The 18,110-nt window shown below is 37.4% G+C and overlaps 1 protein-coding gene across 1 annotated transcript in view; it reads left to right on the forward strand.

Moving 5' to 3' along the window:
• The window catches only part of scrib (scribble), a 66,086-nt gene that overhangs the window by 3,405 nt on the left and 44,571 nt on the right, over positions 1-18,110 (forward strand). Inside the window, 3 exon segments of the mRNA XM_068296974.1 lie at positions 6,883-7,000; positions 16,248-16,830; positions 16,914-17,332. Of these exon segments, the coding sequence (XP_068153075.1) occupies positions 6,883-7,000; positions 16,248-16,830; positions 16,914-17,332 (1,120 nt within the window).

Here is an 18,110-nt window from a genome sequence, read left to right on the forward strand (position 1 = left end):
AATTGTTAAGATTTATAAGAAAAAAATGTTAGCAAATTGAGGACAAGTGACCGAAAATTCTTGAAGATGCAAACAATCTTGCCAAATTCGAAAGAAACTTGCTCTATCCTCGATAAACTTCTTTCTTAGATGTAATGTGCTATATGGATGTAACAGAACATATGTTTCTGTAACATTTGCTTGTTAAATAATTATACAACAACAACTGAAAAAACGGGAGAAGGAAGAAATTAAATCGTTGACATAGCAACAAGTGGGTGTTTGTGTATGAAGGGGTTGCTGGTAAGTTAGTTGGTTGTTAGTCAGTTGGTTGGGGTAATTTGTTGATTGCATTTACTTGTTCTTGCCATGGAAATGCAATGATGATGTTGCTTTTACATCTTTCGTCATCTTGTCTTGCGCTTGTGTAGTTTTCATTAGATTTCCCTTTTTCGCGGTTAGCCGCACTCACTAATCAGAACTGCTAATGCAAATGCATTCTCCTTTTTTAACATCAATAAAACTGAGGCGAGTTTTATTAGAGCAGTGCACCACAATGTTCCATGGACAACTACATGTTGCTTGCAGCAGCAGCAACAACAACATCAGCAACAACAAAAACCATGACAACCTATAAGAGCAACAACAATGGACAAGCCATAATGATGATGTTCCCCACATTGAGTTTAACTTTGGAGTTCGTTTGAATTCTAAAACGAGACTAAACGACTGACAGCATCGGATGTGATTGTTGTTGTTGTTGCTGCTGCTGTAGCTTTTGGTCTGTTTGGGTCTGGGTCTGGTTTGGTCTGGTCGTCAACCCTTTTAGACAGTCGCGAGAGAGAGAAAGAGAGAGGCGGCACACAATTTCCGCGTTGTCACAGCAACACAATAACTATCAACGGCCAGTTACGCTGCCATACCCTACCTACCTTGCTACCTTCCTACCTTTTTTTCTATCTACAAACTGAACTCAGCTTCAATTGAATCGCTCTTAACTCGTTCAGCAATCTGCTGCTTCTGCCCCTATTCTTGTTTGTGTTTGCCCTGACAATTGAAATATTTTTGCCTCAAAGTTCTAGAAATGAACTTCCATACAAAAACATACAAACAGAGAGACAGACAAGTGATAGGTATGAAAATGTACAAATAGAAACGGAAAGCAAAATCAAGATTATGTTGAATTAGATTTAAAAGAAAAAAATTAACATTATAAGCTTATTCCACTTGATTTTTCTTGGAAATCCTAAAAAGAAACTTAAGCGGAATCTGCTGCAAATCAAAGAAAATAAGCAATTTGAATAAAAAACTACAAACGAAATCTATTAAAAGATTAAGATTTCGAAAAAAACGGATGGAAATCCGTTAAGCTAAATAAATGAAAGCAATCAGCGATTGAAATTTTCAATACCTACATAGATCAACACAAACCGAATGTCCCTAATTGTCTTCACTCATAGATCCCTGTGCAGAATAGAGCGCCTCACAAGCCAAGGAACCAAAATCCGGAAAATTTTACCATAATTGAATTCTCATAGTAATATGAAACTGCTTAATACTAATCGCTAGTTCTGAAGCAATAATTCGCTCCTATGTGTCTATGATTTTCTTGCATTATTTTGCATTATATATTTTCATTTAAAAGAGGAATTGAAAGTGAGGAAAAGAAAGCATATTCAAGTGGTAGAACCTACCTCAAGAGCTCATTTTTTGTTTGGAATTTTGTTTCTTTTTTCGGTACGTTTTCTACTGAAGCAAGAAATTGACTTCTTCCCACTCTCTCACACACACATATATAATCACTTGTATTGGACAGCACCGACCCACCAAGTAACCACCGCCCCATTCATACACTGGTAGCCCATTCATTTGGGCCAATTAGTCACGCTCTCAGCAGTAAGATAAGATAGCAAGGAGGTAATCACCTTATCGCCTGGCATTGCCTTTGGGCCCCTGCTGAGGAGGAGCCACTTCTCACCCTCCTCCACGACCATTTCCTCGAGCACTCACTTTCGACTTGACTTTCGCAATTCGAAACGTTGCGTTGCGCTGTTTATTATTATTGCAGGTGCCTTTTAGGTGTCGGTTATTGGAGGTGGAGGAGGGCGTCTGACTATTGAACACAAAACCAAAAACCAAAAAAAAGAAAAACAACAACAACAGCAACAAAATTAAAACCAAATAAAGCAATGGCAATGACATCATTTAGCAGTTTTGAAAAACGAAAAAACTAACAACAAGAATCTCAAAATGGCGACACTGAAATACAAGTTAGTCGAACTAAGCTCCACTACATACATAATCTAACTAAAGCCAGTAGTTGCTTCGATTTAGAACTTTTCGGTTCGTCGTTTGGTCATATATCTTGTGGTTTATGTCGTCGTCTCTTTAAAAAAAATAAAACAAACTCTAAATGTTATTTACTTGAAACAATTTCAATTTGTCACACACAGCCAAACAGAGCGAGGCAATTCAAATACATATAATTATACATACATATATACTATACTATACACATACATATATGTATGTATCTGTATCGGCTGTAGATGTTTCCACTCCGCTCTGCTCTCCACTAGTTTGTGGCTTGTTCATATTCTATTCGATATGGGGAGAGCATTCAAAACCGGTTCTCCTCTTCTAGCCTATAAATAAATGTTCTCCAGTTAATTGTTTATACTGGCATTTACATTCACATTAACTGCCAACAACAATAACAACAACAAAAGGGGAGAATTTGATAAATTGTTGATGTTGTTGAGTTGCAAGTGCAATATTTGTTGATTACAAAGTACAGTTGCATAGATAGATAAAAAATATATAAACAATTCATAATGTTTAGTCGTTAATTAATTTTGATGACATTAACAATTAATAAAAGCAGATATATTTTTAAACCTAAAACAAAAAACAAACTTAATATTCATCTATTTAATATCCAAAAAAATGAAAGCCCTAGATGACTTGGAATTGCAGTGTTTGGCAGATTCATTTCAACATTTTAAAATGCACAAGTTAGCAGTAATCTCAAGTGCATCTTATTGCGAAAAGAGAAATTGGCATTTTCTATATTGTTTTTATCTGAAAGATACTAAATTTTGCTTGCAGTTGAATAATAAACGCCGTTGTCATGTAGCATTTTTTGTTTGTTGTTATTTATCTCTGTTATCCGGTGGCTGCATCTTTGCTGCAAGAAGAGAGCTATAAAGAAAGTTGTTAACATGACAAATGCACAAAAAAAAAGAAACACACACACAACAAAAACAAAGAACAAACAAACCAGCAGCCAGAGCCATTCGCAACGAGATTTGCAGACGGAGAGGGAGCAGGATCTGCAGACAGATGCGTCGTGTTTGTGTGCGTCGATAGAAAAATGAAGATGTACAGATTTGAACAGGCGCTCAGATGTGCAGAGTAAGCAGCAGACTCCTCTTTGCCATTGCCATGGCCTTTGGTTTGGCTTGGTTGGTTAAGAAGATGAGAATGGATGCCACTCGAAACTGCATAAGCTTGTTTGTGTTCCGTGGAAATACTGCAACTGCCGCTGTTTTTTTTTTTTTTTGTATATGTAGATACATACAATACACGTGAGTGTATGCTGCTGCTGCTGCTAAAGCTCATCCGGTTCGTCTCCTTCTCCACATAATTGCCGCTGCTTGTTCTAGCTCAGCTGGTCGGTCTCTCGCCAAGGAGATGGAGGTGATGCGACGCGATGCGTTCAACCAGATACACGTATCTAGAACTCGTTTTTTTGTTGGTCGACTGTGCCTTGGTTTTGCTGGGCTCCCAGTCATTTGCCACATGCACACACAAGTCAGAGATATGGAGAGTGAGTGCGACGACAATAAGATACATTTTAGACTGTACTACTACTACTACTTGGACCGCCTGTTTGTTGCTGATTACACTTGCAGATACTACGATACAGCAACAAAAATTGCTCAAAATTAACGAAGCGCACTGCATGAGTTGCTTTTTTTATTTACATACATGTCATGGTTCAGTGCAGACACCTACACAAACACACACGCACATACTCTCAGACTGCATTGTAGCGGATATACAAATGTATCTTGGCCTTGCATCACTTTATTTTTGGACTATTTCAATCTATTAACTATGCTTTTAGCCAAGGCAAATTGGTTGAAAATTGCGCTTTTAACAAAGTTAATTGAATTGTTTTCTTACTTTTGTATTTTGTGTTGGTGCACTTTTCCTATTTTCCCGGCATTGCTTTATCCCTAGCACGCTGGTTAAATGAATTAAAATTTCAGTTTTCACCAAAATCCATTTAAAAAGATTTTCAACGACCAAGATTCTAATATAAACATGATTTATTTGGAAATGGTAAACAAATGGTTAAATCAAGCAAAAAATAACAATTTTTTAATTAACGCACATTATGTAATTACCATAAGAATGAATAGTCTTATAGACCAAGAAGAAAACTCATTAATTTTGATTTATTTTGATCGAAATCATCTATAAAATCTCGTTAAAAAAATGTTAATTAATTAACAAGTATTATTGTAAAAAAAAAAAATGTTTTTAGATTGATTTCTGCAATAATATTAAACCTTTGCTTTAAAAAGCCCATGAAATTCAAGTGAAATTCCCATTAGCCTTATCTCAATGGAAATATCTATTTCCATTCTAGGTAAATAGCTTAATTTAATAACAAGCTACTCTTGATATGTATCTGAGAGATGCAGATTCTCTGCGTAAGTGTGTGCGAGCGTATATGTATCTAAAGGCCTGCATCTGTCGCCCTTCTGTGGCATGGCACACACAAAGTCACAAACTCGCACAGACATACACACAGAGGCATACGAAATTTCCATATAAACTCAATGCCAATACGTTGGCCGGGCTAAAAGCATTCAAGCTAGTTGACTGTCGTCTATCTGGCACTTGCTGTGCGCCTGCTCCAACTAGATACAATAGTAAAAGTGTGCTGACAGACTGAGCGAATGCCTGTCGCGTGAGTGAGTGAGCGAGCTAGTGAGTGAGTTGGGTCTAGCTTGAGTCTGTGTGTATGTGTGTGAATTCGAGTGCCAGACAAACTGGTAGTGTGTTGTAGTACTCTCCACGTATAAAATGTGCAATGTGCCGGCCGGCCGGTAATTTATGGTCATGACAGAGGAAAGAGGATAGAAGACTGTGGGGACAGGGAAAGATACAATAAACTGAAACCTCAGCCATGATGCTCTCATTCGCCTCCTGCTTCATAATGGCGCGTGGGTTGGTTTGCTTTCTAGTGTGGTTTTTGGGAGGACATTGGGAAGAAGTTCGTCTCACCAGGAGCGTGCAAAGGCAACACTTGGCGAAAAGTTTACAATTTTCGCATTCGTTTTTATTGTCGTCATGCCTTGTCCTGGTTTTTCTTTTGTTTTGTCCACGGCCATTGGCCAGTGCAGCCAGCCCACCCGCCCCTTCAGCCTTTGTTGGGTCTTTTCGTATGCAAGTTACGTATACTTCTTCTCTTTGTTGTTATTGTCGTTTTTGGTTATGTTGTTGTCTTCCTGCATGTTGCTTTTGCTTTATGCTTTTGTCATCTGACAGTTGCAACTTTTTGTTTGACGCATGATTGCTGAAAGGCCTTTCGTTTCGGTTCGCTTTTTTCTTGTTCTCTTTTGCCTTTTTTTAAAAATAGCAAAACGAAAATCTGGCACAGTGGCAAGGTGGCAAAACGGCATAGGAAATAAGGTAAACTGAAGTGAAACTGCAAGTCAAAAAACACAAAGTCTAGGAGTTCATTTGAATACAAGAGTATTATTTATACACTCGAAGAAAAGTCTATAATGTCTGTCAATTGTATATGTTTTAACAGTTGGTCAGAAGTTATGGAAAGATACTATATTAAAATGTAATTCAATCTACTTAAAATCGAGTTTTCAGACAATTTTGTAGTTCTTACTCAAAAATGTCTTGTCTATATTTAATTTTAGTGTGTAAGGTGTTGGGTTTGCTCCTGTTACCATTATCAGCAAAAGCAATTCAGCTTGTTGTTGTTTCAAAAAACACTCAACACTTCACTTTTGACACACAAAGCACAAACAAAGAGATACCATGTATATTTAAGTTGTTCATTTTGTTGGCTTTCATGTCTCAGTGTTGAGGTGTGTTTGTGTGTGCCCAAGAACTCTCTTTCTTAACTGGGTCAACAACTTCATCGAGTCACGGCCCTAAGCAGAGTCGGCCAAAAAAGTATTTCTATTGTCAAACAAAAGAAAAAAGAATTTAATAAACTTTACGACTACAACTACGAATTATTTTCATTATTATTATTGTGGCAACTGTATTTCTGATGGGAGGGCCAACAACGATAAACGCTATAAAAATGGCCAACGCCAACGTCGTCTGTTAACCTTGAGGTCTATGACTCAGTGAGTCAGCTCAACTCAACTCAGTTCAGCTCAGATCAGCTTTCTTTTTGGCAGATGAGTTTACTCCAAATTATGGTAAGGTCAGTTAGCAAGTAAACCCTTCACTTTGGAAAGTACGAAAATAATTTATTTCAAATCAAACGAGTAGAGCGAAATAAATCGTGATTTTCATAAATGAATTGAACGCGACATCACTGTCGTCTAGGGAGAAAAAGTCATAGTCATAGTCATAGCCGCAGCACAGTCTAAAAGTGCATTCTAAGACTTTTTACTGGACGAGAGGACCCAATAGAGAGACAGACAGACAGTAGGTCACGGCGTTTACAAATGACAAACTTGGCGCAATTTATGACCACGAAAGGAGGCTGGAAAAACCGAAGCTAAAAGCCAAGATGAATTAACGTTTGTCTTGCAGTTGACAGAGAAAGGCTTTTGTGTCGTGCCTGAAACCACAGTTTATCAAGACTTGAGGCAATTTATTTATTTGTGTGTGTTTTGTGTCTCTTTTTCTTTGCAGAATTTCTTCAGATTGCAGCGTCTGAGAAAGCTGGGCCTGAGTGACAATGAAATTGGACGTCTACCGCCGGATATACAAAATTTTGAGAATCTTGTCGAGCTGGATGTTTCACGCAATGGTAAGTAGTAAAAAATGTTCCAATGTATGATCATGCAACATGTGTCAACTAGATAGTAGCACGTGCTGCATTCTCTCTACCATTTATTTGATTTAAATTGACAAGTGTGAGTGGCTATCATGTCATCCATCATCTAACATGGACAGTCCCACGCCAGTTGATGGACATAAAAAAATTGCATATGTATGTATGTGTTTATAATTGCAATCGGCGGTTTTTGTGGTTTTTAGTCAGAAATGGGACGTGCTATGTAGAGCTTTCTACTGGATGGGAAATCAAGAGCAATATACATAAATCAAATGGACGAAGCTTGTATAGCGAATAAACAATCAGTTCCCATGTAAATGAGTTTCATTTGTTTTGCACGACATTTTTGTAGGCTAAATTAAGTGAATTAAACTCTCAAGTTTCGATTTGCAAGTCATTTTGTCTTATAAAGAAGATTTTCGTGCCCACTTAAACAAGTCTTTAAATCACTAAGCAATGAGATGTTTAAAACATAAGACAGAGTGACCGAGAATACTTTAAGATAAGGTTTAAGCGAGGTGTGCATGAAAAGTAAGCCACCTAGCAGATAGTATAATATTTTTGGCATCCGACATTGTTAGAAAATTAGTAGAATCTCCCTGCAATTTATCATGTTTTTCCTGGTAAACAATAGAAAAATAGTTGTTAAATTATAAATACAAATATATTGAATAAACGACATAAATTGACCCAAAGCTTTGCCCCAAGCCAGACTAAATAATAATAAAATTTCAATAACTTTTGCCAAACACGCCTTTTGTTTTATATGTTTTCATGTTGTTTGATTCAATAGTCCGCATAGAAACAAAAACATATCTGAGTTTTCTGCTCAAGCAAGCATAAATCCGTAAACAATAAACTTCAATTGGAGTCAAGTGCAGCGACGTCATGTGAAACGCATGTAGTACAATACATATATGTATGTATACTCATAAACACTATATAAATATACATGTGTAGATACAAGTAAAACAAATATCATCCCTGTCAACTGAATGGTCTTTTATGCATTCATTCAATCGCTCAGTTACCCCAGCAATTCGTCATCGAATGACCGAATGAAATTTTAGTTATTCGATGACGTTGAAGCGGCTTCTCATTTCCGTTGCCAATTTTTCTCTGCGTTTCCATTTTCATTGAGCATAAAGTAGAAGCAGAAACAGAAGCATATTGCATTACCAGTTAATCGGGTTGTTGTCTGCACTCATTACCCAAATTTTCTAGACTGTCTTGCTGTTTGCTGATTGTGCAGCAGTTTTGCAGTTTACTTTTTGCCATTTATATTTATGACCCACTAAAATGACCACAAATCCAAACACAAGCGCCTTAAAGTCAAACAGAGTGAATGGATATGGAATTTGAGCTTGCATTTGCCTGGGTGAAAGGACGCCCACACAACATAGAATGACAGAGAGAGAGAAGGAGAGAGAGAGAGTGTGTGAGATAAGTGAGAGGTAGGTGAATGTAGGGACTAATAGCAATTACCAGATAAATTCCACTATATAATATACACCGACTAACTGGTAAAGTAAATACATAGATTTAAAATCATTTGTGCGCTTCTAATTAGGTACATTTAATTATGTGTATCTTTTATGTGAATACATACAACTTTTCCTATGTATGCATCTACTCCCTATTCAATTGCATTAATGTGCTAGCTAAGCAGCTTATGCCACTACTATATGGTGGGAGTACATTGCGGAGAAAGACTTTCACATTCAATTGCCTATGGTTATGTCTCTATACCCAAATATATATACATATTTTCTGCTCTTATGGCCTTAGCCCTTGGCCTGGTGAGGTTTGAGAGGCTTTTACTGTTGCTGTGGCTGGCTGCAGCTGGTTTGCTTTTTGTGGTTTTCTTTGGCACACCTTTTTTGCTATATAATTTACCACCTTCATATTTTCATTGGCAGCAACAAAAACTGTTCAATTCCCAACTGTGGGTGGATTTTTTTCCTTCCAGCTGCTTAAATTAGCAAGCAAGTTGCCGCAACAGTCGACACACAACTGCAGTTGTGCAAGTGCAATGACAAAACAGAATCAAGAAAATCAAATTCATGGTAACTTTTAATATACTCTTTCCTAATGGTTGCTGATCTAAGCCAACATAGTCCAAAAATTTCTGACAACAATTATCAATAGTTTTAATACATTTTTTTGTACACTTACATAATTGGGTAATATATTTTGTAGAGTCATTTGTCCATTGTTAAAGACAAGCATATTAAAAAACATTTGAAGGCAGCTTTTGGTGAATAAACTACATTAATTTAATTGCCCATTAAAGGAAACTACGAACTTAAGACTAAGAAAATGTTAATTTCCCTTTAAGATGGCAAACTTCTTGGCAAATTAGATATAATACTTTGAGAAAGGGTATAGAAATATTCCATACATATATAGAGCCACAGCAGCGTGCACTTGACAATAGAATTGGACGACGTTTTCGTATTGTTGTTGGCATTTTGTATGCAAGTTGTGCGCGACGGCCACAATAACAATTCTATTGAAAACATGCATTTTTATGGCTATGACAGATGTGTGTGTGTGTGTTTCTGTGTGTTGACCCGCTTACAAAAAAACCTGAGCTCCATGTGGGTGAGGGTATTTCTCACAAGCTGCTAATTGTTAGTTTTATTTGCGCGTTGCGTCTTCTATTTACCACATTAGAGCTGCATTCCACTCTGTGTTTATATATGGCAGACGTTAAGGTTCTCGTGTTTTGTTTATGAAATACATAATAATTTGCAAATTTGTTTATATTTTTCGCGCTCTCTATTGTATTTAAAGGTGATAAGTTCGTAAAGAGAGAGCCAAAATGCGACAAAGTCAGAAATATGATGATAATGATGAGTAAGAGACGAAATCAGTTAGACAGAAATATATATTTTTTTTACTGCGAATTCAGTTTAGAGCGTTGTTTGGATTACATGTGTTCATAGTTAGCATTGAAATAGAATGCAATTGCTAATGAAAGTGTCCATGTTACCGCCCCGCCCCGCCCCGCCCCTTTCATCTGGCGAACAGAACTGTAAACTTTGAAATGTTTTCATAGCACTCGTTTATCATTGAATGTTTATCTTAAAATCTATACAAAGTTAATCAAACAAAAATAGAACTAGTGTAGTCTAAATTATAATAGACTGTGAAAAATCTTTTAATATATTTTCATTTCAATATGATATATTGTTAAAAAGGGTATATCAATTGTGCTAAAAGGTTTGTCTACTTACTGTGAATTTACTTTTCACAATATAAACATTTTGTTTAGTCAAACTTGAAGACATATGGTTATATTATTACATTAAAGTTAACACCACTTTAAAAGCCAAGTACTTTGCAGTAAAGTTATTCGTTAACTTGTGTATATTCGTATTAAGAGAAATCCAACTAATAAATGTCACGAGAAATGATGAAACGATTTTCATAGGTTAGCTTTCATTTTTATAATTTTAACTTATAATTATAGAAATACACTGATAACTAGCATAAGCCAATGTTATTGATACCCTGCAATTAGTGACTGTTTGCCGTCTTACATTAGATCTCTTTCAAGAGTTGACACAAATCTCCAATTAAGTGACATTTGAAAAGTCATGACCAACATGGTAAATGTATGTCATCTTTTCCTACTACTCGTCTTTTTATTCATTTTCCCAATGCTTTTTGTTTGAGTTGCAGTTCAAGACGTCATCGTTCGTCGTCATCATCATCATCATCATCATCGTCATCATCTGGGTCAAAGTTAAACTGTGCATCAGCTCTCGACTATTGCCACAGTACGCGGGGCGCCTCTTTCTAAGTGTTGTGCTCATTCAGTTATTGTTTTTGTTGTTGTTCTTGTTGTCATTCTCGACCGTTTCTTTACGTTTTGTTTGCTATGGCACTAAGACACTGCCAAAGTGGGATTCCAAGTGCAACCGGCACACTAAGCCGATGCCAACCCTCATCTCATCGCGCCGTTGTCGTCGCATCAGAAGTACTTAGAGACCGGCATAAAACAAAAATAAAAAAGAAACTAGGAAACAATATAACAAAAAGTAGAAAGAAAGCTATGAGGCATCTAAAGAGTCTAAAAGGCAATGGAATCTCAGCTTGACTATTAGTGGCCATGACTTTGTAAGAAGCTTTCAATGTGATGAGAACCATTTCAACAACAACAACAATAACAGAAACAAACACAAACTACGAACAAATGCAAACAAATTGTTTAATTAATTGCATTAACAAAAACTAAATCAAAATGTCCAAAATGTCAGACAATAAGGAAAAGAAAAACGAAACGAATTTTGAAAATCAGAATTCGAAAAATCATTTCTTCTCTTGTGTTTAACAATTTTTCAAATGCCCTAAAGCAATCGATTGACGTCACACCCCGTGATAGTCGGGGTGAGGGGGAAGAGTCGTGCGGTATGTCGAGGTGGGGCAATTAAAAACTACTCGGCCCGCCAACAGCAACAGATACAGAAACAAAGAAAAGTTCTCCATGTACAACAAATCAAAAGCCAAATTCGACATGGCAACACACACATACACATGGACAGCAAAACAAAAAAAGAAAAAAGAACATGCAACAAAAACTACAAAAGCAACAAGTAACGAAATCGGTAAAAATATTGATGTTCAGGGAAAATAAATTTCTTGTTAGGCCCACAAAAAGAAAATCAAAAAAGAAAGAAAAATATTCCATATATAAAGTAAATAACGTCGACTTTAGTTTACACTATCCATAAAAAAGAGATATGCATATCAGTCATCGCTTCCTTCCAATTCTGTTTCGCTTTGTGGCCACAATAAAGTCCTTTGTGCCAAACCAATCTGATTAGTTAGCGGTCGATGTAAAAGTAATCAGGGTGACGCAGGTGCACCCATTTTGATTACATGGTAAAAAACGCGAAAATTGATTGTTTCAAGACATTTGGGACTAACTTTACGTTTAGACTGACAAAGGTTTAAAATGTCAATTGCAGATCGATGTGTATTAAATGCTCTTCTTCAACAGATGTGGCCACTTTGTGTGCCTTATTACTAATGACTTTGTGGACACTTTTTACGTTATTTTCCTTCTCTGCCCTCTTGTTGGATGTTTTGTGGCTTTCCTGCACTTCTTTCCTTCTTTAAATTCCACCAAAACCATCATCAATGAATTTTGCCACTGCATAGAATTTTCATACATTTTCCATCCATCTCTTTTTCCGTTTCCTTTGTGGTTATGCATAGAAAACACGAAAAAGCGCAGTCAAGAAAATATGTTATCAGCATATACATTGCCATCGTGATTGGATTGCATTCGCTAGGATACAAAGGAAAAGCGAATTACAAAATGGTTGCAGTTGCAAATTCTTCAAAGCAAACTTTAGAAATTTAAAGCTTAGAAAATGTATTACCAAATTGTCGAGCAAAACGAAAAAGTATAAGCAAAACAAAGTTTAAATTCTGTTTTAATTTAATTGTTTCTCAAATTAAATTAAACCAAACTAATTAGCTCTTTAATATCAAAAGATAAAGCTTTGTTTTCCATCACTTCCGGTTTTTATTTGGTGTAAATTATATTTACATAATTTATTTTGGTTAATCACTCCTAATAAGACTTTCACACACCTGTTGCTGGCACATAATTAGCCTAAACAGCAACAGAATTACATCTGTGAGTTTAAGAAACATTTTGTTTAGCCAGGCTGATGGGGGCCTGACTTGGCTCAGTGCATTCAGTCAACAATCTTTGCAGCAAGCAAACACAACAAGAGAGTCAAAGTGGGAGCGAGCGGTGATTAAAGTTGCAGGTGGCTGGAAGATGGAGTAGTTGTCTCTGGTGATGGAAAACCATTTCCTAGTTGCCGCTTGGGGACTGAATGGATGATTTCAACAATGCAGACAATGACGACTTCACTTTTTGATGCTTGCAATAAGCGAAATGGCAACGTGCCATAAAACGTGCTCATAACGGATGCCCTTCCGTCCTACTCTCAGTTTGTGCAAGGATTAAAACCCATAACCTACTACTGCCAGTTGCCAATTCTAAGGATGATTGAAGGTGTGTGGCAGGAAGAGGGAAGAGGCACGGAGGCGGCATCAAATTGAAAAGCCTTGGATAGGAGCTATGTGAAATATGCATACATATACTCGACATCATCTTCATTAAGAGCAGCAGCAGCTCTCATATTGAGGGATGTGTCCTCAATACAATCCCTTGCATTACTTGCATATCGTTTCGGTTTGCCTTGATATCTCTGACAAATCATTTTATTTTTCATAGCCAACAATTGGTGTGCTTGTGTGTAGGTGGGTGGAGGATAGAGATGGGGGCTCTTAAAATTGTTGCTCGTTCAATGACATTGAAAAGAATTTTCATACATGCGCTCCTTCCTCCCATTGCTTTCCCCAGTGTCGTCGTCGTTGTTATCGTCATTGGCGACTACTGACGTTCTGCTTAAGATTCTGTTTTTGGCACATCATTGCTCTGTTTCCCTGCGTGCGATCTTGTCTGGCTTGGCTCATTTTCATAATTTATAAGCATTATAAAAAGTCCATTTCAACAACAAAAAAAGGCCTGCCAGATTATTATTATTATTGTTCCTGGTTCTAAATATAGATCCACGCAACGTTTTAAATTTTATCTTTGTATAATTAAAATTTAAGACTTGTGGAAAATGTTATAATACATATTTCGCAGATACTATGTCACTTATTGTATAATTAAACAAATTACTCTACCATTCCCTATAACTCTGACCTCTGAATTTCCTCTAATTTCCGCCTTAGCTTAATGAGTTTTCCAAAATACTGTTACCTAGTTCTTCAGAGGTGTCCATCCGCCTGAATGTTTATGCGTGTGTGTGTGTGTGTGTGTGTGTGGATGTGTGTAAGTGTGTAAAAGGTCAATGAATTGTGTGTCACCGTCACTAATTTAATGACCGCCAACTGTGCCGCACAGCTGAGCATCATTTTGGGACTCTTAGATATAGAACATACAAACATACATTCACTCGTATACAGACCTCCTCCTCTATATGTATAAAGAGATGTTTCTATCTGATGTAGAGCAAGAGCAGCATGATGCTATAATACAATAACAACGCCCATATGTTTTCAATTGCTTGACTGTGTGAGTGTGTGTTTGCGCCTTGCTGCGTCCATTTGTCTGTCGTTGATGGATCGGGCGAACGTTGTGCCTGTTGTTTTTGTTGCTAGGCCATGGCCCTCAAGTTTACGTCAGTTGCTCAGTTTGCAACTGTTTGGCCAATATTCTTTCCTTCTTTCTTTCTATAGTTTGCCTGACTGTGCTCTGCTTTGGGAATATCAAAAACACAATGCTTTAATTTAATATTTTTATTTATTCAATTGCAAAACTTTCGTTCAAGGCTGCAACTAGCAACGAGTAGGTATTTTAGTTGTAATATATGTATGTATGAACAAACATACATCAAAAGCCCGTGGCAATTTAAAGGTCATCAAGAACAGAAAATATATTGTTATAAATATCCAACAATGCAATTTAATTAAATAGATGCAGGCGAACTGTTTTATCGTTAACATACCACACAAATGCACAACAGTTGAATTGTAAAAGGGATACCTTTTGCCACCAATCGCACTTGTAATTTAAATAACCAAAGGTGCACTGACAGAAACTTACGAAATTGTAAAAGCTTGATAAACAATTGTAAATGTTGGTTATTGCAACAATTTTCTTTTGGAAGGATACTATGTAAATATGTATTGTTTAACTACCTTAGTAGTTAAAGTCTTTAAGCGATAGGCGTTTTTGTTAGAAGATCATGGAAAGTCTGTAAAATACATGATGATGAAAATATAACTAGTCGAAAATAAAGATTTTAGCATTATAGTAGCTGTAAACAACTTATGACTATAGCTCTACGTTTCTATACTTTATCTTTAATAATTTAAGGTCAATTTTCTCTCTCAGTGTTCGTTTGAGTTTGTAACTTGGCGCCTGGTAGAAACAATTGCCATATCGTTGGTCTCTACGTCTGGTTACATCCGTTAACAATCCGGGTTGGAATGCAACTTCGAACATGTCCTGTTATTTTACCTGTCTGACACCGCGCATCATATCAATGGTAGTTTTTGCTTTACGAAGAGTTTCCCTCTTCCCACTATACTGATATGTATTGCCAGTGGAGCAAATACAAGCATCTGTTTGGCGATTGTGCTGACCCCCACAGTAGCAAGGACTGCCTGCGTGTGGGTAGGGGTAGATTGTATAAATGTATGCCTGTGTGTGTGTGTGAGCCTTGTAACTAGGTCAATTTAAACGTTGTTGTAAAGGATTGCCACCCACCTGCCATATTGCTACTGCTGTTGCTATTTTGGCCTTTTGTGCGCGACTCGTGTAAAAGCTTTTGTGGGTGTGTTACCAAAGAGACCACAAAACGCACACACACCTATATATGTATATACACACACACATACTCGTTACTCTCTACGTCTGTGTGTGTGAATAGGTTCTTTTGCCTGCGCAATTCCTTCCACTAGAATGGGAAATTTATTTGATCAACAAGTTTCGTTTGTCATTTTACGCTTCGTCTCGCTCTATCAGACCAGCCCCAACGGGCAACAATAATAACAAAAACGACCATGGAATGTGTTGTAAAGCGTTGACCACGGTAGCGTTACCAGAAAATGCCTGAAAAGAGGTTAAAACGTGAGAGCCATACGGAATGCACCTCAATTAAAGGATAAAGTAAATCGAATACATTTTACGACTAAATTGTAATCCCCCAAATAGGAAATTGACCGAATTGAGCTTGGAACGATTAAGACTTGGTTTATAGTTGCAAAATATACAAAAGAATTATTAAATCGATTCCAATTCCATAACCTTTTCAACAAAGTGTCAGACACTTTTCAAAAATTTGTTTAATGAAAATTCAAATTAATTTTCAAAATCTAGATTTTATAGATTTGTAAATATTTGAAAATGGGATTTTCACGCCTTAAAATCTGATCATATGCGAAAATCTCTCAATGCCATTAAATATTAATAGCTTCTTCATTAATATGTTTATTAATGTTTTCGAACTTTGGCGTAAAACATGCGTAAGCATTGAAGCGTGAAGGGCGACGATAGCACATGTGTGTGTGTGTATGTCTTTGTGTGTGTGTGTGTGTGTGTGTATAAAGTCGGAATCGATTGAGCACCATATTTATCCATATGTTGATGTTTCCTCTTCATTATTTTTTTTCTTTCCAGATATACCCGACATTCCCGATGACATCAAACACTTGCAGAGCCTGCAGGTGGCCGATTTCAGTTCAAATCCCATACCCAAATTGCCTTCGGGCTTCTCGCAGTTGAAAAATCTAACAGTTTTGGGCTTAAATGATATGTCACTTACCACATTACCCGCCGATTTTGGCAGCCTCACGCAATTGGAGTCGTTGGAGTTGCGTGAGAATCTATTAAAGCATTTGCCAGAGACAATAAGTCAGCTAACGAAACTCAAACGTTTGGATTTGGGTGATAATGAAATAGAGGATTTGCCACCATATCTGGGCTATTTGCCGGGACTCCATGAACTTTGGCTGGATCACAATCAGTTGCAGCGTCTGCCACCCGAATTGGGTTTGTTGACTAAACTGACCTACCTCGATGTGTCCGAGAATCGGCTGGAGGAGCTGCCCAATGAGATCAGTGGCCTGGTTAGTCTAACCGATTTGGATTTGGCACAGAATCTTCTCGAAACACTGCCCGATGGCATAGCCAAACTCAGCCGCCTTACCATTCTAAAACTCGATCAGAATCGTTTGCAACGCCTAAACGATACACTGGGAAGGTTAGTTCACTTACCTTAAAAGACAAGAATTATACGACTCATCCATACTAATTTCCTATACTTCATTTTCAATTTCATTTCAGTTGCGAAAACATGCAGGAGCTTATATTAACGGAGAATTTCCTATCCGAACTGCCTGCCTCCATAGGACGCATGACCAAGTTGAGCAATCTGAATGTCGACCGCAATGCACTAGAGTATCTACCACTGGAAATTGGCCAATGTGCCAATTTAGGTGTGCTCAGTCTGAGGGACAACAAGCTGAAAAAACTGCCGCCAGAGCTGGGCAATTGCACTGTGCTTCATGTGCTGGATGTGAGCGGCAATCAGTTGCTCTATTTGCCCTACTCACTGGTCAATTTGCAATTGAAGGCAGTCTGGCTATCGGAAAATCAATCACAGCCATTGCTGACCTTCCAACCGGACACGGACGCTGAGACGGGCGAGCAGGTTTTATCCTGTTATCTGCTGCCCCAGCAGGAATATCAGCCCATTGCACCGGGTGAGTAAATGGCAAAACGGGTAATTCTATTATCCAAGGCAAATCATTGGTGGCTGGTGCTTAAGCCCGAGGGTTTGCAGCTGTCTGTTCAATTGCCCTCCCCCCGCGACCATTCGCATTCTTGGTTTGGTCACGTCAACAGAAAAACCCAGCCCTGGCACAGATATGCGCACACTCTTATCTGCAACTTTATCGTTGAGCAATATCTAGAATCTATGCTGGCATTTCTATAAATGATAAGATAAACACCGTGAGTCGACACTTGCTGGCAAACGGGTAAATGGGCAAATGGGCAAATGAGCAAACATTGCAAACAATCGTGCTTTTATCATGTAAAAGAAAGAGTCCACGGAATTCAAAAGCTACGCCTATCTCGCATTTTTTCGTTTTTTGTAACTAAAAATTGAATTAAATTTTGATTTATCTTTATAATTCCAACCAAAGCACCAAGAACACTTCAAACACATAATTTATATTTGTATATCTTTATGGCCTTTTACTTCTTGTTCTACTCCACCTACTATATTATATATTATTTCTCTGCTATTTTCTTTGCCATGCACACTCTCTTCTGATCCATAAAAAAAAAAAACTCACTATTTATGTGTTACATCATTCCAACCCTCAAATAAAAACAAAAAGATTATCCACCCATGACGCTTTATAGATCAAGCGAAAAATTCGATTCAACGGAATTCTTCAATTATCAACAGAAAGGTTTGCAATACAACTATCGATCGCTTCAAAGCCTCTCAAAAACTAGCTCATCTAACTAGAA

Source organism: Drosophila tropicalis, unplaced genomic scaffold (genome assembly GCF_018151085.1).
Source record: "Drosophila tropicalis isolate 14030-0801.00 unplaced genomic scaffold, ASM1815108v1 contig_859, whole genome shotgun sequence".
NCBI lineage: Eukaryota > Metazoa > Arthropoda > Insecta > Diptera > Drosophilidae > Drosophila > Drosophila tropicalis.